At 49.6% G+C, this 21,719-nt stretch overlaps 1 protein-coding gene across 1 annotated transcript in view; it reads left to right on the forward strand.

Moving 5' to 3' along the window:
* The window catches only part of KSR2 (kinase suppressor of ras 2), a 387,866-nt gene extending 370,081 nt beyond the window's left edge, over positions 1-17,785 (forward strand). The window contains exons 15-19 of the mRNA XM_060193018.1: positions 1,901-1,997; positions 3,693-3,826; positions 8,918-9,049; positions 13,735-13,864; positions 17,648-17,785. Coding sequence (XP_060049001.1) covers positions 1,901-1,997; positions 3,693-3,826; positions 8,918-9,049; positions 13,735-13,864; positions 17,648-17,785 — 631 coding nt within the window. The remainder of the gene's footprint in view (positions 1-1,900; positions 1,998-3,692; positions 3,827-8,917; positions 9,050-13,734; positions 13,865-17,647) is intronic.
* The last annotated feature ends 3,934 nt before the right edge of the window (positions 17,786-21,719 follow it).

Below are 21,719 nucleotides of genomic sequence, written 5' to 3' on the forward strand. Positions count from 1 at the left end.
GTGCGGGCTGTGGCAAGAGCAGTGTCCCCTGTCCGTTCACCACCTGGACCAGCGGTTCCAGGGACCCCAGGAGAGGAAGGAGAGTGCAAGCAGAGAAAGAAAAGGAGGTGGAGATGGGGTGCAGGAGGCTGGGTGTTTGGAAGCCTGCCTGGTGCTTGACTCCATGTCTGCAGTGGGGAAGGCGTTTTCCAGGCTCCCTCTGTAGTGAGAGTGGGTGGCTATTCAAGAACAGAGAATCTAGGGGAGGGAGTGTGCCCACAGTTTGAAAATTTAAATGTCAACTTGGTGTAAAGGACTGGGCTGCCCCGTCCCCACCTCTTCTCCAGACAGGCAACAAGCAAGCCCCCCTTCCCCTAGACAGCCGAGGGGGCAGCCTGAGTCACAGGGGCTGCCTCTCACCAGCTTAGGAGCTGGGGCTTCAGACAGGGGCATCAGACTCCCGGTGAATCAGCCATTCAGGGAGCCTCACTGTGTGGGCGGAGAACACTAAGTCAGAGGTCATGGACAGTTACAAGAATGAGTGTGCAGGTGGGTGGAAAGATGAAGAAACACAAAGATGGCAGATGGACAGATGTGAGGTGTGAGCATGAAGGTAGCAGGTACAATAGTGTGGGGGCATTGTTGTTTCTTCAGTCACTTACTGCCCTCTGGGAACTTATTTGCTGCATCCATGGGAGATGCCTCCTTGATACACCCAATTTCAAGTGACTCTCCTGGCAAACTTGTAAGCCAGGCACTGCCAGCCTCACTTTATGGACAACAGTACTAAGGTTCAGAGATTAGCTCACCCATCCAGGGTCACACAGCTGCTGGTCACAAGCCAGGTTCTAACCCATAGAGTCTGACAGTGCCTTGCTTCTCACCAGAGAAGTTAAGAAATCTAGCTAAAGGTGCACGGTCAATAAGGAACAGAGCTGCGACTCAGACTGAGGCTTCCTCTGGGACCAGAGTTCCAGCTTCAGCCACAGGACCTCAGCCAAGTCTAGCACTTAAGGGCTCAGTAAATAACAAGTCAGTGAACTCAGTACCCTGAGTACACTAGCAGTCACATCACAGAGTGAAGACAGATCTCACCCATCATGGAATGAGGATGGAGATTAACTTTCCAAATCATATTCCTTCTTTGTTCAGCCAGCATTGGATTCCCTGGCACTGGGGGCTGGGATTGCTCTGCTGAATGTGGAATGAATTCATCTATCCATACATACATACATACATTCACCCACCCACCCATTCACTCTTTCCTCTGGCAAGTGTTTATTGTCTACTTCTTGTGTACCAGGAATTGGGATCACCATAGGCGTAGGAAGGGTTAACATGTAGGCACTCTTGCTGCCATGTCCTTTTTCATCTTGTCAGTCATCCAAAACCACTGGTCCTCAAAACTGAATTCAGTGAGGCTGAAAATCACCTGCAAGCCCTCAATGTCGACAGGCATCTGGCCTGGGAGTGTTCTCACTTTGTACACACCTCCGGCTAAAGGCCCCACTGCTCCACTGGCTGATGGTACTTAGCATGCACAGTGGCCATGACTCTGCTGTTCAGTCCTCACTGTCCCCACATGCCAGCCATCCCTCGGGTGCAGCTGGGACAGGTGGCTGGTGGAGGGCTGTCTGAGTGGTGTCTGAGGACCCCACAAGCTGTTGTCTTCTGTGTGGCTGCCCAGCTGTGAGGACTCGCTTCTGGAGCATCTGAATGCTGCAAACAACCATGGTGGATCTAGGCTGGAGGTGTTGGTGAAGATCCTAGAGGACCCCAAAGAGCCAGCATCCCAGAAGCAGCTGAGTCCAGCCACAGACCCATCTTCTCACTGACACAGCAGCGGTGTCACTCCTGCCAACTGCAGCTCCCCTCATCTGAACAGAACTCACTAACCCAGCTTGTCCTCTTGCTTTTGCAGCCTCTGTAAGGGACGGACACTCTACTCTGTGGTGAGGGATTCCAAGATTGTCTTGGATGTCAACAAAACAAGACAGATCGCCCAAGAAATTGTGAAGGTACTGTCCAGTCTGCAGCCTCCTCCCTGATTTCCTTGTCTGATTTCAGACCAACAACCTGGACTCCAAAGAAATTAGACTAGGGGCTGGTAGTTAGCTCACCCAGTAGAGGACACATGGCTGCCATGCATGAGCACCTGGGTTCAAGCCCCCAGTACCACATAGGAGCACCATGCACAGTAGCAAGTAAAGTTCCATGAATGATGGAGTGATGCTGTGGTCTCTCTCTCCCTCTCCCTCTCCCTCTCTCTCTCTCTCTCTCTGTGTGTGTGTGTGTGTCTCTCTCTCTGTCTCTCTCTGTCTGTATCTGAAATATAAAGGGGGAAAAATATTTGACAGGAGCAGTGGGATCATGAAGGCCTGAGGCTCTGACAGGCAGAAAGAAAGAGGAAGGGAGGGAGGAAATAAATTGAATTGGACTTAAAAAATGCTAGGGAGAAGGTCAGAAGGTAACACCCAGCAGAGTCCTCACACTGTGTGCACAGGGACCTGGGTTCAAGCCCTAGGCTACCATGTGGGGGTGCTTGCAAAGGAAGCAGTTTCATGAGCATTGGGTAGTACTGCACTGTCCCTCCTCTCTGTGTCTTTCTCTGTCTTTCACCCTCTACTTAGAGAAAAGAAAAGAAAAAGCATGCTTGGAGCTGTGAAGTGCTGCAGGCATTGAGTCCTAAGAAAAGAAAGAAAAGGAAAAAAAAAAGGGATTGGGCACAAAGAAAAAAGAGTCATAGGAGCCGGATGATTGCCCACCTGCTTGAGTGCATGCTCTGCTGTATGTGAGCGCCTGTGTTCAGGTCACCACATGGGGGCCTTGACAAGCAGTGGAGCAGTGCTGTGGTCTCTCTCCTCCTCCTCCTCTCTTGTCTTCTCTATTTATCACCCTCTAACTGAAAAAAAGAGAATCCACCAGGGCTGTGCAGCCACAAAGTCCCAGTGAAAACACTAGTGGCAATATATACGCCCAACCATGTATCAACAAGAGTTCTGCTGATATCTATCTAATCATTGTGTGTGGGGGGGAGGTAGTGTCTCCTGCTGTCTGCTTTCTGTCTGGTCCCATCATCGTGACCCTTGGCCTTGAACAAGAACCCAGGGAATCTCTCAATGTGAGAAATCTCTTACCCTTCAAACCCTTGCATTCCCACCAGTACAGTCTCCCCCGCCCCTCTCTCTTCATCTGGGAAATGTCATATTGTTGCTGGTGTTTGGGATTGAAACAGAAACGTCCTGTGTTTTCTGGCAGGTGCCTCACTAATCAGTGGTACTCAAGCTTTTATTTTCCCTTGGAAGTGTCAGCACTGAGATGCAAGAAGAAATAAACTGTGCCTTCTCATCAAGGCAAAGCAAGATCTAGATGCCCACCCTTGAACTAGACTCCTGCAGTGGGCTCTTCTACTCATCCTTGATGATTGGGCCTCGCCATATCTCTGAGGGACCATGAAGCCCTCTGCAGTGGCCTGGGTTAATTAGACCTGAGAAGCAGACTCCTGCAGGAGAGTTCTGAGACTGAGTGTGGGGTGGGTTTGCAGTTGTCTGAGGGTGGTGGCAGATTTGTCTCTTGGGGACTCTGCCACCCCACTTCTGGCCCTTTGCACTGGGCCCTGGCTCAGATTCTCAGCATGGTTCCCAGTGCAAGGCCAAGAATGTGGACAGAAGCATCTAGAGGGCGGAGACGCTCAGTGTGCTTGCTTCCTGCAGGGCATGGGCTACCTGCACGCCAAGGGCATCCTGCACAAGGACCTCAAGTCCAAGAACGTCTTCTATGACAACGGCAAAGTGGTGATCACAGACTTTGGGCTCTTCAGCATCTCCGGGGTGCTGCAGGCTGGCAGGTGAGAAGGGCCTGGAGGGGGGTTAGATGACGGTTGGAGCTGAAGTCACCTCACAGATTTTTAGTCAGTGACGCCAACTGCTGGGTGGAGACCACATGGCTGCAGGGCTAGGCTGCCGTGCCAGCGAAATGCTGATGCCTGGACCCTACTGACTCTCAGGGAACCAACCTTGCAGGGCACTTACTAGGTGCAGTCTCCCCAAAATCCTGCAGAGTACTTGCCCTGGAATCTAACTGGACAGCTCGCTATCTACCCCAACCACTGGAGGTTATGATTCCCCAAGAGCCCTCATTTCAAGTTTCCTTGTGTGTTGACTTATTTTAATATAGCAGAAGACAAGAAAATAGCCAAGATTTGAAAGCCAGACCCACAGGGATCCCAGCTTGGCTTTGCCACTATTCACTGTGTCTTTACTCAAGTTTTGGAGCTTCCCAGAACTTATTGCTTTATCTGCAAGGAGGCTGGGCTGAGGAAGGCCGCCTCCCTGGTCCTTCAGGGCTCTAATAAGATTATCCACATCAGCATCCAGCACAGGGCCTGAAGCACAGTCTCACTACAAACAGTAGCTGTGCTGAGCTCCAGTAATTAGTATTAATTTGCATATAGCTCCCCAGTCGCACCCAGGAGAATCATTAACCACCGTTAAGTAATTAACTCTCAGCCACCACTCACCCTAGAGCAAGCCGCCTTGGGGTGACCATGTGAAAAACAGCTTGATCCCAAATAAACAACCAATAATTCAGGTCTACCCTCTGTGACAGCTTGTGGACTAGCCTGCCCAGGCTCCTATAAGACACATTCCAACCTTAAATCCTGCATGGCTTCTCCAGCTGTGCATCTTGTAACAAACAGTGTGACTCACCAGAGAGGCAACTCACATTTCTCTACTTCCATCTCTACTGCTTTGGAGAGCCCCTGATCTATTTGAGGACCCCAAACTTTACATCTATCTGTATGGTGTGGTAACAGCAGAGGATGGATAGAGTTTCTTTTCTTTTTTATTTTATTTTATTTTATTTATTTATCTTTACCAGAGCAGTGCTCAGCTCTGGCTCATGGTGATGTGGGGTACTGAACCTGGGACTTTGGAGCCTAAGGCATGAGAGTCTCTTTGCCCGGCTTTCTTTTCTAGATCTTAATCTACTCAAAAAGTTTCACCTAAACTCTCTGAGAAAGCACCTCAGGAACTGACAGAACAGCTCACCTGAATAGTTCACTGCTTTGCTAGGTGCATGACCCAGGTTCAAAGCTGGCGCCCACAGCATTTAAGGAAGCTTGGGTGCTGTGGACTCTGTCACTCTCTCTCTGTATCTAAGATAAGACAGTAAGCAGGCAGTCGGTAAACGAATGAATGAGTAACTCGATGGGAAGTGGACCTGAGAATGGAGTAGGACTTCCTCAGCTCTCTCTCCTGAGTGCCCTTATTATCAGGTTTGCTGGTAGAAAGCATGGCAGCATCCCAGTGAATCCAAGTCTCTGCATGAAGACTATAAAAGAGACCCACCAGGAGTTTTCTTTAACCTTGTTCAAGGCTCTTTAAGGTTCCCCCACCCCAACCTCATGTAATAGAGACATCCTGTCTCCCTCTCTCCTCCACTGGACCCCACCATAGTGGGGGACAAGGGGCCAGGGCCCCTGATTTCCTCCTTACCTGGTTTTCTGACATGACAAGAGTGGGGGTGGAGGGCAGAGCATGTGGTGTCAGCCAGAAAGGAAGCTCAAGTTAAAAGCAGGATGGCTTTGATCTTGTTGCCTCCTCCTTACTCACTCCTACTCCAGCCTGGTGGTCACCAAAAGCCCTGGGTGACATCACCCAACAAGGAGCCCACACTTCTGGCCACATATGAGTAGCCATACAAAGCTTCCGACACCTTTGTCCTGTGGCTATGTAGTGTTGTGCAACCAATGGTTCCAGGTGGTTCTACCCCTTAGGAGCCTGTAGGTGTACTTGGCTCCAGGACATCAGTGCCTGGCCCCGCACATAGCTGCAGGGAGATGAGACTGAGGATGGAGCCACTATGGGCATCCTTGGTCTCACATCGGGGCCAGGGTGGTGGAACAGCTGGAGGCTTACAACTCCCCTCCTGGCCTTCTTCCTCCTCCTCCTTTTCACTCTCCACCCTTGATGTGACATCAGGGTTCCTCACCACATGGAGGTCTTGGGGTAACTGAGCTTCTCACATGACAACTGACTGCCCTCCTACTGTATGCCCACAAGGCCCAGGAAGAAGTCACGCACCTAGTGACCTGGCTTCTAGATGTCCCCTCCAGCAGATTCCACTAGTTAGCAGGTGCTTTCAACAGGATTCAGAGGAAGAGGAACTCTCCCTGCCTCACTCTTCAGGGAAAACAAGGACTACACAGCCACCTTTAACTGGCAGTGTACCCACACGCACACATACACACACCAGAATGGGGCCTGTGTCAGGGAGGCTGAGCTCTTGGGAAACCACGAGTCCCAAGACACCTCCCATTTAGTTGATTTGCCTTGTTATTCCTATCCACTATACCCTGCAGGGTCCATGTCTCTCTCTCTCTCTCTCTCTCTCTCTCTCTCTCTCACACACACACACACACACACACACACACACCCGCCTGCTCTGGACCACGATGGCCTGGGCACACATGGGACTCAGCACAACTAGAGAGTGGAGGACACCCCTGAGCATCAGGCATCCCTGGGCCAGCTTGGGGTGACTGTGGGCAAGGAGTGACCAGTCTGTGCATGCAGGGAGCAGCCTCAGTCCACTAGCAGGAGGGAGGCCCTGGAAAAGGAGTCCTCATGCACTCAGTCAGTCAGTCAGTCAGTCTTCAAACACATAGCCACCCTACCCTCACCATGTGGACTAGCCTGCCCAGGCTCCTATAGCAGAATACCAACCCCCAGGCAGCTTAAACAGCAGAAATGTGTTTTCCAAGGTTCTGCAGGCTAGAAGTCAAAGCCAAGGTGTTGGCTGATGTCATTTCTGCTGAGGACGCTCTCCCCAGTCACCCTCTCAGTGCTTCTTCACCTAGGGCTGAGGAAGAAGCACTGAAACTACCTGGTGTCTCCTTTTCTTCATAAAGGGCCCGAGTCCCACACAACCTGAGTTAACCCTACTTACCTCCCTAGAGGCCCTGTCTCTAAATACCATCATACTGGGGGTTACCACTTTAATACTACTTTTAAATGTGGCACCTGGAATGAATCCAGGAGCTCATGTATGTGCAGTACAGCCTCCAGACCAATATTTCATTCTTTATTTATTTATTCCCTTTTGTTGCCCTTGTTGTTTTATTGTTTTAGTTATTGTTGTTATTGATGTCGTTGTTGGATAGGACAGAGAGAAGTGGAGAGAGGAGGAAAGACAGAGAGGGGACGAGAAAGACACCTGCAGACCTGCTTCACTGCTTGTAAAACGACTCCCCTGCAGGTGGGGAGTCGAGGGCTCGAACCGCCAATATTTCATTCTTAGTTTTTTAAGAGGGAAAGAAGGAAGGAGGGAGAGACACAGGGAGAGAAAAGTGGTGACAGCAGCACTTCATCATCCACAGCCCCCTCCCCCCTCAAGTGCAGTTCATACTACTGCTATGCAGTGCCAGGGATTAAACCCAGGGCCTCCTGCACAACAAGGCATGTACTTCACTGAGTGAACTGTCTCCTGGTCCCTTAACGTACCATTTTTTAAAAGGAGGATACCTTTAAAAAATGCCACGTTTCTAGACAGTAGAACCTTATTTTGCTGATACATATTTCACTCTCTGAGACTTAGTTTGCTCCGCTGTGAAGTGGAGGTGTGGGTAGACACTAGCCTAGCTGCCTCCCAGAGCTGACTGAAGATCCAGTGGGACGGAGGTGCAAAGGCTTGCATTTCGAACTTTGCCCCCAAGTGGAGTGATCTCCAGGAGTCCACTTAGTCATGTGGGTTAGGCATCTAGACTCGGGGGTTCTGGAGACTTACAAACAGATCTCGAGAGTTTATACCTCCCTTTGGAGATCAAGGGTGCTCTTCTTCCAACTGGGGACATATGAGGATTCGAGGGGTGGGCAATCTGGGATGTAGCTGACATTCAGCAGGGTTAGTTGCCTTCCTGCACCCCTCCCACAGTTAGAACTGTGGTGTTGGCAGTACTGGGTCTCCGAAGGAGGGGATTGGGGTGGGGGCTGGGGAGGGTGGGGAGGGTGGGGTGGGGTTGTCTTCACCATCCAAATTGAGCCAGGGCTTCCCCCAGCCCCTCCCCAGCTCTGCTATCTTCTAAAAAAGGTGTCATTGGAGATGCCAGCATGTTCATCCCAGCCACCCGCAGGCTGTTATTAATCATAGTAATAACCATAATGAAAATGATTCGGGTCTGTCACCCGTGGGGTTCATTGCCATGACAACCCAACTCCCTAGGGAGCCATGTCAGACCTGGCTCTTGCCCCCTACCAGCATTGCCCATGCCCCCAACCCAGGTAGGTGACTGTCTCATGGCCCAACCCCACTTCTCCTCCCCCCCTCCTTGCCCTGCAAGTCCTGCCCTAGCAAGTCAGTAAGAGGCAGCCTGCTTGGCCATCAGAGGAGGTGGGGACTGAGAGCTCACTCCTTGGGCAGACACTGCTCTCCTACCCAGCTCCAATGGGTGGGGCTGCTTCAAATAGAGAATCAGCTATATTTGGGTACTTTTAAATCTTTATTTATTGGGTTGAGACAGCCAGAAATCAAGAAAAGAGGGGTGATAGGGAGGGAGAGAGACAGAGAGACACCTGCAGCACTGCTTCACCACTTGCAAAGCTTTCCCCCTGCAGGTGGGGACCTAGGGCTCGAACCTGGGTCCTTGTGCATTGTTATATGTGCAGTCAACCAGGTCCACCACCACCAAGCCCCTCAGCTACATTTGTTGAATGGAAACGGAGAAAGGGGTGGCAGAGGGTGAGGGGCCCCGTGATGGTCTGGGTGTTGGGTGTTGAGTGTCTCCACCCAGCCTTCCCTCTGGGCCTCAACCTCACACTGTGGTCAGGAGCATCTGGCAGTGTTAATTGAGAAAGGTGCAGAGAGAGGCCAGGGTCCAGAGGTGGGGCAGGGGCCTGCTGCTGCCTCCCTGGGCTCACTCCATGCTCTGCTTCTCCAGGCGTGATGACAAGCTACGCATCCAGAGCGGCTGGCTGTGCCACCTGGCGCCCGAGATAATCCGCCAGCTGTCCCCCGACACAGAGGAGGACAAGCTCCCCTTCTCCAAGCATTCAGATGTCTTTGCACTCGGGTAGGTGACTTGGCCTGGCTGTGGAGAGCCCAGGTCCAGGTGGAGGGGGTGACCTGGGAGTGGACAGGCCTCCTGTCTGCAGCAGCTGCAGTAGCTAGTTTCCAGGTGATGTGGGGGGACCTGAAACAGGGTTGGGGGGTGTCCTAGAGTGATCCTAGCAAAGCTCCATGCCTGTGTCTAAATCGGTGTGACCAAGACAAGTTATCTCCATCCATCCATCCATCCATCCATCCATCCATCCATCCATCCATATAGTAGTTAGTAAAGTCCTACTAGTAACAGATTCTCTAGAACTTAGTGGCATAAAGTAATACTCCTTACTTCTAGTTTCCTAATAAGGGGCTTTGGGAGTGGCTCTGCTAGGTGGTTCCGACCCAACTCAGGGTCTCTCCTGAGGGTGCAGTCAAGATGTCACCCTGTGGCCACTCCTTAGGCTGTTTGTGTCACCTAACCACATGGCAGCTACACCCTGGCCTCACAGGTTACATGCTGCCACTTTGGGTGCATTCTGCTTGCTAGAAGCAGATCACAGAATCTAGCCCACACACAGAGGAGGAGAGTTAAGCTCTATTTTTTTTTCCCAAGGTAGAGTACTGAACTATTTTTGGGTATATTTTAAAAGCACCATGTGTCCCCACTCTGTTTTACCTGGTAGAAAAATGGAATCACTTGGTTTTAACAGCCTATGATAAATGTTATGCTGGGGATAAACACAGAACTGTAGTAATAGAGAAGGAACTGAACCCTGCCTGGGAGATGGGAGAGGTCTTCCTGAAGGAGGTGACAGCTGAGTCTGAGTTAGGTGTTGCAGCAAAGTAGGATCGTGTGTTGCAAGAAGGAGCATATGAAAAGGCACAGGGGTAAGAATAGAATCACTAAGGGGAACAGAAATTTGCTCAGTGAGAACTCAGAAAAAAGTGAGACTGGAGATGGTGACATAAGAGACAGAAGAAAGGGGCAGGGTCAGTCCCGTCAAGACTTCAAGACTGAGTTAGGAAGTTTTGTTACTGATCCATGGCAACAGGGAGCCATTGATGGCTACTAGGCAGAGGGGTGACATCACATACTGAGTTTTAGAGCAAGCACCCTCCTGTATTGAGAACAGGAAGAAGGATAGGATTGCGGCTAGACGGCCAGCCTCAGAGGAAGTGCTGGCATGCTTACTCATGTCAGGATGTGATAGGAGAAGGACCTTGGAGACTCTCAGACTCCCAGAAGAGAAAGGAGTAGGTGAGTGATCAGCCTGGTGCCCAGATATTTGTACCATTAGCAGCTGGATGAGAGAAATGTCCATCACCGAGGCAGAGACCTGGAGGCGGGACAGGCAGAGAGATGAGGTTTGAGCCAAGAGATTTTGCACTTCCCTGGAGTGAACCAAGAGAGCTGACCAGAGGTCCCTGCATATCTGGAGCCCCAGAAAGAGGAGCTGAGGGCTTGGCAGCAGTAGGAGAGTTGGAAGAGCAGAGTGGCCAGAGGGCCTGGGGCAGGGCTCTCCAAGGGGGCTGGCAGAGATGGCGATAGAGAAGCTATCGAGGAGGGCTGCGGCCTGCAAGTCCATGCTCTTCACACTGCCCTGGTCTCCAAAGACCAGTGGCGGTGGGAAAGCACCCTGTGGAGTCTTCTCTCTGAATTTCCAGGACAGGCCTGCTTGGCACAATAGGATTGCCCACATCTGTCTCAGACTCCTCTGGAGCCTGCTTTCCCAGATGAGTTTCTGCCTCAATCTTTATCTCATTAGATAGCGTCATCCAAAACCAAATTGCAATAATTAAGGTGATATACTTCAGCACAAATTTAGCAAAAGAAAAAAAAATGAATGCAATTAACAAAATGTAGCCAAGTAATTGGTTTTCCCTGGAGTTTTAATCTTTAGCTACTGCTGCTTTTTTTTTTTCCTCCAGTAACATGAGTTTTTCTTGAAAGTTGGGTTTTGAAAGGAAGTTTTAATGAGGCTTTTGTTCCTGACACTGCTGTGTTCCAAGGGGCCTGGCACTCTTGGTTTCCTGCCAATTAGGTGGCACCTTGTTGCTTGGGAACATCATGCTCAGGCATGCCTTGGAGTGCAAAGGGACTTTTAAAAATGCATCAGCCCTGTGTGAAGCTTTTAATGGGCCCTGTCTCCTGGAATCTTCACAAGGACCCTGGAAAGCAGGCACCATTTGTTGTTCCAGATTGACAGAGGAGGAAATTGGGGTTCTGGGTGGCCCTATAACTTGCCCAGGGCTAGCTAGTCTGGAGCAGCAATCAGACTTGGGAAGCCTGCCTCCACAGTCAGCTATTTTAACCACAGAGGCTGGAGAGGCATTTCCCTGCTCAAAACCCTGCTTTCTTTGATCTGGCATTAGAGATAAAAACCTATGGGAGGCCTCTGACTCCCAGCACAGGGTCCAGCTCCCAGAAGCCTCCTGACCCACCTCCCACATGAGTGATCCTGAGATCTGCCTAAGCCTCCTTCACCAGCCTCAGCTAGTCTGTTCCCCTCCCATAGTGTCCCCTGCCCCCCAACACTAGGCCCTGCACTTGGTCACTGGCACGATGCCGTCATCAGACCAGGTGGATTCAATTTCCAGCTGCATCTCATAATTGATGTGTGGGCCTGGAGAAGACACAGAAGTTTCCTGAGCCTTAGTTCTCCCCCACCATTCCCCCCCCCACCGTAACATGAGGATACCATCAGTGTCTCTTGTTTTTTGTTTTTTTTTTAATTAAGTTTTTATTTATTTATTTTCCTTTTGTTGCCCTTGTTGTTTAACATTGTTCTGTTTATTAATGTCGTTGTTGTTGGATAGGACAGAGAGAAATGGAGAGAGGAGGAGAAGACAGAGAGGAGGAGAGAGAGACAGACACCTGCAGACCTGCTTCACTGCTTGTGAAGCGACTCCCCTGCAGGTGGGGAGCCGGGGGCTCGAACTGGGATCCTTACGCAGGTCCTGGCGATTTGTGCCATGTGCGCTTAACCTGCTGTGCCACCGCCCGACTCCCATCTCTTGTTTTTAAAATGTATATTTTTGCAGCCACAGTCAATGCCCAGTGGTAGAACACAGGATTTCCATTCAGGTTCTGGGTTCAGTCTGCATGCAGTACCACATGTACTGGAGTGACGCTCTGCAAATGAGGTTTCTTATTTTCCCAGAGGAATAAGGCCAACAGATTAGGAAAGGAGAAAGACAGGTACTCAGAGTTCTCTAAGGGAGGAGCCATCATGGCCAGAGAACCTGTGGGGATAGCAAGGGCCAAGTCAGGAGGCAGAGGGGGCAAGAGGAGGTAGGCAGCATCTTTATTGTGACTTTCTTGAGAAGGATGGCAGGCTTGGGCTGAGCTGCTCTGTGTGATCTTGTGGGCTGTAGGCCTTGGGGTTGGTTCTGAGTAGGGCTGGGGACAGGCACCCCTGCTGTCTGAAAGAAGACAAGCCTCTTAGCTATGCTTTGGTGGGTCCTTTAGGTGGTCTGGGAATACTCAGAATTCTATGTTTCCCATATAGACTAACAGAAATAACATTTCTAGAATGCTCCATTTTCAAACGGCAGAAAAATGAAAGCCTGGGGTGGGCTGAGGGATTGGATTGGTTGGTTTGTGTAACAGCACACTTTGAGTCCTTTGTTGTTTTTAGGAATTGTTGATTCCTAGAAGATACAATCCTTCCAGCGTCAGCAGAGTTCTAGATGTCCAAGAATCAGAATAAAAAGGGAGAGGTTGTAGATGCCTCACAGGAGAGCTTATACCTTACTGTGGGGGCCCATGTTCCTTTCCTGGAGCCATGTGAAAATTAATTCTAAGGAGAATCTTAAATACACCATCTCTGTAATCATAGTGAATGCTTAAAATAGTATTCATGCTTATTATGGTGATATCTGTAGTTTTCTAACATCTCTTTCTTTCTTTCTTTCTTTCTTGCTTGCTTTCTTTCTTGCTTGCTTTCTTTCTTTTCTTTTTTTTTTTAACCAGAGCACTGCTCAGCTCTGGCTTGTGGTGGTGTGGGAGGATTGAACCTGGGACTTGATAGAGCCTCAGGCATCTGAGAGTCTGTTTGCGTAGCCATTATGCTATCTACCCCCACTCAGTCTTCTTTTTTTTTTTTTAATGTTTATTTATTTACTTATTCCCTTTTGTTGCCCTTATTTTTTTATTGTTGTTGTTATTATTGATGCCTTCATTGTTGGATAGGACAGAGTGAAATGGAGAGAGGAGGGGAAGACGGAGGGGGAGAGAAAGATAGACACCTGCAGACCTGCTTCACTGCTTGTGAAGTGACTCCCCTGCAGGTGGGGAGCCGGGGACTCTAACCAGGATCCTTAAGCCAGTCCTTGAGTTTTGCGCCACCTGTGCTTAACCTGCTGTGCTACTGCCTGACTCCCTCCCCCGCTCAGTCTTCTAAAACCTAACTCAGCATCCCAATATCTGGGCATCATGGCCCTCCCTAGCCCAGAGTGATAAGGTCGGCAGGGAAGAGAGGATGCTAATTGAGAACTGGGAGCCTAGAGACAGCTGACTTAAGTCCGTCCTCTGCTCAGTACAGAGGATGGCAGAGTACTTTACACTCTTTCAGACAAGCCTGCATGCATTCAATTCGAGAAGTGACCATTTCCTAGGGTTGTTTCAGGATACTCTGACTCAGGGGAGGTGGCTATGTATTGTTGAGGGGATGCAGGGTAACGAGTGACCCTTTTAACAATATCTTCCAACAGCACCATCTGGTATGAACTCCACGCCAGGGAGTGGCCTTTCAAGACCCAACCTGCAGAGGCAATAATCTGGCAAATGGGCACAGGCATGAAACCCAACCTGAGCCAGATTGGCATGGGAAAAGAAATCTCGGTAAGTGCTGGGACTGTGCCAGGTCTGGTCTGGGGAACAGTGGAGGAAACATACATAGCCCTGGGCCTGTCTCCTGTGTGCGAAGGTTACAAACACCTTCCAAGAGGGAAGGGGAATTCTGCATGTATGCCCACAGCTGTGCACAGTATATTGATTAGGAATTTCCAGTCACCTCTGGACTCTGTCATTTAGATTCCCACCATCAGGGGCACAGTAGGACTTGGCCAGGTTTGTCTCAGTAGTGGTTTGCAAATATAAAGAATTAGGAAGCTATTCAAGGGAGGGGATTAGATATGGAGTTCTGGGTGTGGGAATTGTGTGGAATTGTACCCCTCCTCTTATTCTATGGTCTCATCAATATTTCCATTTTATAAATAAAAATTTTGAAAAAACTTAGTGGAGAAGCAGTTACAGAAGCCAGACGTTCCACCTTCTGTACCCCATAATAATCCTGAGTCCATGCTTTCAGAGAAATAAAGAATAGGAAAGCTTTCAAGGGAAGGAATGGGGTACATAACTCTGGTGGTGGGAATCATGTGGAATTGTACCCCTCTTATCCCATGGTCTTGTCAATATTTTTTAATCTTATAAATAATAAAAAAAGAAATTAAAATTTAAAAGAAAGAAAAAAAAGAAAGAAGACCACAGTGGGAATGACTGGAGTCTCTGCAAAGTCATGATGATACCTTTTTCTATCACTTAGGAAAATGTTTGCATAGTAGAAAAGTTTTCAAAAATAAACTGGCTTGGGAGTCGGGCTGTAGCGCAGCGGGTTAAGCGCAGGTGGCGCAAAGCACAAGGACCGGCAGAAGGATCCCGGTTCGATCCCCGGCTCCCCACCTGCAGGGGAGTCGCTTCACAAGCGGTGAAGCAGGTCTGCAGGTGTCTCTCTCTTTCTCTCCTCCTCTCTGTCTTCCCCTCCTCTCTCCATTTCTCTCTGTCCTATCCAACAACGACAACAACAATAATAACTACAACAATAAAACAACAAGGGCAACAAAAGGGAATAAGTAAATAAAATATTTTAAAAAATAAAATAAAGGGGGTCGGGCAGTGGCGCAGTGGGTTAAGTGCATGTGGCGCAAAGCGCAGGGACCGGCGTAAGTATCCCGGTTCGAGCCCCCGGCTCCCCACCTGCAGGGGAGTCACTTCACAGGCGGTGAAGCAGGTCTGCAGGTGTCTATCTTTCTCTCCCCTTCTCTGTCTTCCCCTCCTCTCTCCATTTCTCTCTGTCCTATCCAACAACAAATTGCATCAACAAGGGCAATGATAATAACCACAACGAAGCTACAACAAGGGCAACAAAAAGGGGGAAAAAATGGCCTCCAGGAGCGGTGGATTCATGGTGCAGGCACCGAGCCCAGCAATAACCCTGGAGGAGGAAAAAAAATAAAATAAAATAAAATAAATTAATTAAATAAACTGGCTTTCTGTGGGCCTGAACTGGTATCAGTGACCTTGGGAGAATTATTGCAGTTTCCAGTGGAGGGGATGGAACACAAAACTCTGGTGGTGGGGACAGCATGAAATTATATCCCATTATCTTATACTTTTGTAAATGAATATTAAATCACTAATAAATATATATTAAAAAGAAAAAATTAAAAATAATACATTAAAATGTAAACCTAGTGAGGATCAAGGAGACACCTCAGTGATAGAGTCCCTGCCTTATATGCAAGAGAGTCTCAGTTGCGTAGTTACTGGTACTACATGAGAACAAAGGCAAAACAAAGAGACAAGGAGAACTCTGTGGGCCAGGCAATGGCCCACCTGGTTATATGTACATATCACCGTGTGCAAGGACTGAGGTTCGTGTGCAAGGATGAGCCCCACTCTCCGCCTGCAAGGGTACACTTCACAAGCGGTGAAGCAGGTCTGCAGGTATCTTTCTCTCTCCCTCTCTGTCTCCCACCCCTCTCAATTTCTCTTTGTCTTGTCAAATTAAAAAAATAGAAAAAAGGTAAAAATGGCTTCTGGGAGCAGGGATTTTATCGTGCAGGTGCCTAGCCCCTGTAATAACCCTGGTGGCCAAAAAGGAGAGAGAGAGAGAGAGAGAGAAAGAGAGAGAGAAAGAAAGGACACTCCATGATAAGGTGATACTTTGCATGTGATCACCCTCTCCCTCTCTCTGCCTCTGTTCTTCTCTATCAGAAGAGAGAGAGAGAGGACATTCCATGATAAGGTGATACTTTGCATGTGATCACCCTCTCCCTCTCTCTGCCTCTGTTCTTCTCTATCAGAAGAAATAAACACTCATGCCTGGGGGGTAACTCAACAGTAAAGTTCATACATCATAGTTTGATCTCCATCAGCACTTAAAAAAACTGATTTCTGCTTCTTCTTTTATTTTTAAAGCTATTCATTAAAATGCTGACCATATCAATGATTTAACTTTATTTACATCCACATAGAAATTTTTAAGGCATTATTTAACTTGGAACAAGATACACAGAGACAGAGTGGCCTGAGTATCAGTTAGGAATTCTCCTCTAATGCACAACAGGTAGAGCCATCTCTTGTGATCAGAAGACAGATGAATCAGGCAAAGAGTAACCCCCCAGTCCATCTTCCAGGGTAACCAGCCACTTACTTTTCTTTCTCAGGTGAGATTACTAAAGTAATCTTTCCTTTGTGACTCTGAAGGGCACTTAAATGTTGGCATGTGGAGAGAGACCTTAGGCTTTCCTTTTCTCCATTCCTTGTGAGAAAAAAAGTGCCAAGAGGCTCTTTCAGAAGCAATATTGATCTCAGGGTTTCCAGAGCCTTCTAGGATAAAACTTAATGATTTTGCTATATATATTGGGTTATCAGAAAAGTCATGGTGTATTTTTCTATGCAAACATGTGACATGACTTTTCTGACAACCCAATAGTTTTAGAAAGTGGATGGATAAAAGGCTAGGTGGATAGATGGCTGAATGAAAGATAATGAATGAATGCATGAACTAAAATGGGTGGATGGATGGATGGATGGATGGATGGATGGATGGATGGATGGATGGATGGATGCACAGATGGATGCACAGATGGGTGCATGGATGGATGCATGGATGGATGTACGGATGGATGGATACCTTGTTGGATAGGCTGGGTGGATAATAGAAGAAGGAGAAATGCGTTAATTAAGATGAAGAATGGACAGATGAATAGATGAGCATTTATGTGGTTGAATGGGTTGATGATGGGGGAATATCAAAACAGGTCAGATGGGTGAACAAATGAAATGCCAACCATTTAAGAACAGGAAAAATGTCAGGGGAGGGGATGGGATACGGAGTTCTGGTGGTAGGAATTGTGTGGAGTTGTACCCTTCTTATCCTATGGTTTTTGTCAGTGTTTCCATTTTTTTTTTCTCCTCCAGGGTTATTGCTGGGCTCGGTGCCTGCACCATGAATCCACCGCTCCTGGAGGCCATTTTTCCCCCTTTTTGTTGCCCTAGTTGTTGCAGCCTCGTTGCAGTTATTATTGCCATTGTTGACGTTGCTTTGTTGTTGGATAGGACAGAGAGAAATAGAGAGAGGAGGGGAAGACAGAGAGAGAGGGGGAGAGAAAGATAGACACCTGCAGACCTGCTTCACCGCCCGTGAAGTGACTCCCCTGCAGGTGGGGAGCCGGGGGCTCGAACCAGGATCCTTACGCCGGTCCCTGCGCTTTGCGCCACATGCGCTTAACCCACTGCGCCACCGCCCGACTCCCCAGTGTTTCCATTTTTATAAGTAAAAATTTTTTAAAAAGAGGTCACCATTTATTTTAAAAAACCACCACCTGCTGTTTGTTTCAGGACATTCTTCTCTTCTGCTGGGCCTTTGAACAAGAAGAGAGACCCACCTTCACCAAGCTCATGGACATGCTGGAGAAACTGCCAAAGCGGAACCGCCGCCTGTCTCACCCCGGACACTTCTGGAAGTCTGCAGAGTAGGTGCCTCCCTGCCTCCCCCCACGGCCTCTGTCCTTTGTCCTCTGTCATGCTTTGCCCCCCACCCCAACTCCTCTGACAGCCTCTCCTTTGCACATGCCTGCCTCCCTTCTCATCCAGGTTTCTGTTCGAGGGAGTCTGCTCTGGGGTTCAGGGCCATCCAGAGTCTTAGTGCACCTGCAGGGTTTGCAGAGCAGGCTTGGGGTTCATCTCTCTGGTTGGAGGGGAGCCAGAAGGCCTCCCTCCTGTTGCTTCTGTGGTGCAGGTCCAGGAAAGCACTGTGTGTGTGGTCTGGCATGTGGGACCACAGGGTCAGGGTCGAGTGTCCATAACTGTACAGTCAGAGTGCACTGAACACTGTTTGCTGTGTGGGATTCTGGGAGCAGGGATGTGGTAGACAACTACAGCCTCATAGGCCTGGCCATCTAGAGGGTATAACGGGCAGGTAGATGTGTCTTAAAAGGATCACTGCAGCTCTCAGCAAACATCTGAAAGGTGATAGAGCAGAACATAAAAGAGTGTTAGTGGAGATATAGATGGAGAGAGGGAAGTGGAGAAGCCACCACATCAGCAATCAGGAGCGAGTGTGCAGAGAGAGGAGCAGAGCAGGTCAGTGAGTGACTGGACCAGGGAGAGTGGGAGAGACAAGAATAGGAGGAGAGGGTCCACCTGGTCCTGCTGGCCAGAGGAAGGGAGGGGCATGATCAGAGGATGGTGAGACCTTTAAGAAGCTTTTTCAAGCCCACATACTTGCTCCCCAAAATCCCTCATGGTCCCACCTGCCACCTCCAGAGCCCTCAGGGAGGGAGGTGTGGAGTCCTTGCCCTATTCCTGTACCACAGCAAACGAGCCTCATCTGTCACAGCACACTAGTCTCCACTCCACCCTCCTCAAAACCTGCAGGTACCCAGAATCCTCAGCACAGTCTGCCTCACTGGCTGCTCCCAACTCCCCAGCCTCCCCCTTTGTACCTGCATGGGTTGTTGGAGATAAAGATGGGGACACAGATCAGCCTCCATCCCCTGTCTGGAGTTTACTCTTCCCACAGTGTCAACCACTGTCGTTTCCTTAGTCACACTCAGTTGTACCCCAAATGGCCATTCTGGAGGTGTGATCAGAAGCTGCCTGAGTCACCAGTGGGATGAGATTTGCTTGGACAAGGATGCAGGTCCCATATGTGATTTATAACCTGCATGGAAGACCCAGAAGCCTTAGCTGTGGTGGGAATGCTTCAGGGACACAAACTGAAATCACCCCTGGGGCTTCCAATCTGCCTCTCCAATGAGGGGCTGCATTTTCTAGAATCCAGTATGGTTTTCACAGGATGAACTGCAGGCAAGATGGGGCAAGCCTGCATTCTGGAGAGGGACATCCCCAAAAGCACGATGCTCCATGCCATTCGAGGAACCTCTTAAAATGCAGGCTCTCTTCGGAACCTCTAGGGTGCAGGCCTTGGTGCTGCATTGATTAAGGTGGTACTGCCACTCACTACTGGTCCCCAGGTCACCCTTGGAGCAGTGGGTATCTGGACCTATCTGGTCAGTAGCTACTGTGACTTTTGAATACTCAGGATGTGACCAGTCTAGATTTAGATGTAACTCAAGTATAAAGTCCACACCAAATCTCCAACATGTGGGATACAGAAAAAATTGCAATTTGTTACAAATATAATCAGGATCAGTTACACAATGATCTTATAATGTTTATATATTGGAAGTTAAAGAAGCTACTAAGGTTCATTTCACTTCTGAAAAATTGACTGCTAAAAAACTCACAATAGCCTGCTGAGACTTATAAGGGTTTTCAGTGGTTTTGTGGAGAGGTGGTTGGCATGGCATCTGAGTTGCCTGTTTTAAAATGCACAGTTCTGTAGGATTTGGTATATCGCACTATTAGTTTTGAAATTGTGGTAGAATCTTTGTTTAGATGTTGCTGCCTTAGTTATGTTGAGTATACAGTTCAGCAACATTAACTGCAAGTTTGTAAAGGCCTCATCGCCATTTCCAAAGGCCTTATATCCCCCCAACAGAAACTCTGTAGCAAAGAAACACTACCCCACCCCCACCTGTCACCATCCCTCCCTGCCCAGCCCCCCTCATCTGCATATCTCTCCAGCAGTTTACCTGTTGGAGAGATTTCCTGCAAGTGGCAGCATGTGGTATCTGTCCTTTCCCATCCGGTGTCTTCCCTGGAGCATGTTTTTTGGCTCATCCACACTGTGGCATGCTCCTTTTGTGGCTGAATAGTCCAGTGTCTGCATGCACTCTGCTCTGTGTGTCCACCTGTCTGCTGATGGACAGTTGGCTTGTTTGCTTCCTGTTGCAGTGGACAACTGCCAGCAAGTGTGTGTCTGAGACCCTGCTTCCAGGGCCTTGGGGTGGCATCGTCTTGTCATCTTTTCATTGTGCAGCACGGATCCAGGTCACCCCATGACCACCAGCGTGTTCATCACCATCCGGGCACTACTTACCAACATGGCGCACAGAGGAACTGTGTCAGCCGTGCTTTCTGTGTTGCCTCCCTGAATCCTCAGAGCCACTTCCCCTGAGATGCCAGCACAGCTGCTGCACCTGTTTTACTTTCAAGGAAGAACAAAGCACAGAGAAGCTCAGTGCCTCCCAGAGGTCACACAGCTAGTGAGGGAGAGAGCAGGCAAGGGTACCCAAGCTGGGCCGGACTCTTAGTCTGTCTGTGGTCACGAGCCCCCACTCTGCCACTTTGCATGCCGAGGTTACCTGTGCACTTTCTGGCTCTTTTTCCAGAAGTATCCCTGCCAAGCAGGCACAGACGCCTGTCCAACCTGCCCAGATCTGGCTCAGCCAGAGTTTCTGGTGTAGACCTTGGTCTCGCCCTCCTCCTGGCTCCTCAGTCCTTAGCAGACATTTTCTGCGATTCTACACAACACACAAACTGGCAGTCCCTGCATCACAGGAGCTTCAGGCTCCACTGGGGAGCTTTCCAGGTTCACATCCTAACCCTGCTGCTTCCTGGCAGTGTTCCCTCGGGCAGAGTACACGACCTCTCTGAGCTTCAGCTCTCTCATCTGCCAAAAGGCTAGAGCATGCCTGTCTTCCACGAGGTCAAGTGTGTAGACACAGTCAGGCCTCAGCAGGTAGCTGTCTGTTCCACTTTTGCTTGTCGAGGACAGGAACTGTCCATCCCAGGCTGCCGCCAGGCCCCCCCAGAGGCGCTGATTTGGAAAAGAGTGTGACCTCTTGCCCTTCTCTTCCCTCTCTCTCCACTCCAGGCTCTGATCGCTGCATGAGGAATGGCGCTCAGCTGCCTCGGCTCCCGAGCCTCCTCTCCTTCCCTGCTCTGCCCTCTGTCAACTCAGGAGGCCAGAGGCTCACCACCAGAGGGTACCGACCCCGGCCAGCCTGGGAGCATTGCAGGACTGAGAGTGGCAGCCTCCCAGTACCCAGACTCGTGCCCCCATCCTACTGAAGTCCCCAGAACTGAGACTTCACAGGCTCAGCAGGGTGGTGCTGCCTGGGTCCTTGAGGCCCAGGGGTAGTGTTGAAAGAGAGCTGTCAGCTTGGGGCCCCCAGGCCGTATAGTGTGATGAGGGCAAGAGGCCCATATGGGCAGACATGTGATCGGTGTGTCCCATCCATATGTGTCCCTGTGCGTGCACGTGGAGCCATTACCTGCTGTACCTCTTGGCAAGAGGAAGTATGGGACAGCTTGGGGCTTTCCATGGGGCTGGTTCCAGCTCCATGTCTGGGGAGACAGGAAGGTGTTGAAGCTGAGTGCTGCCAAATGGGGTTCACCTGACCAATACCTGGATGTGGGCTAAACTCGTTCCCGACATTTGACAAGCCTGGCTCTCTCTGGAGGACAGGTCGGTGAGAAAAAGCCTCTATCCCTTGCCTCCTGCCTCCCTCCCCACACCATTCGGAAAGCACAGTGCCCCCCTGGCCAGTATAGCTTGGGAGGG

Source organism: Erinaceus europaeus, chromosome 6 (assembly GCF_950295315.1).
Source record: "Erinaceus europaeus chromosome 6, mEriEur2.1, whole genome shotgun sequence".
Classification (NCBI taxonomy): domain Eukaryota; kingdom Metazoa; phylum Chordata; class Mammalia; order Eulipotyphla; family Erinaceidae; genus Erinaceus; species Erinaceus europaeus.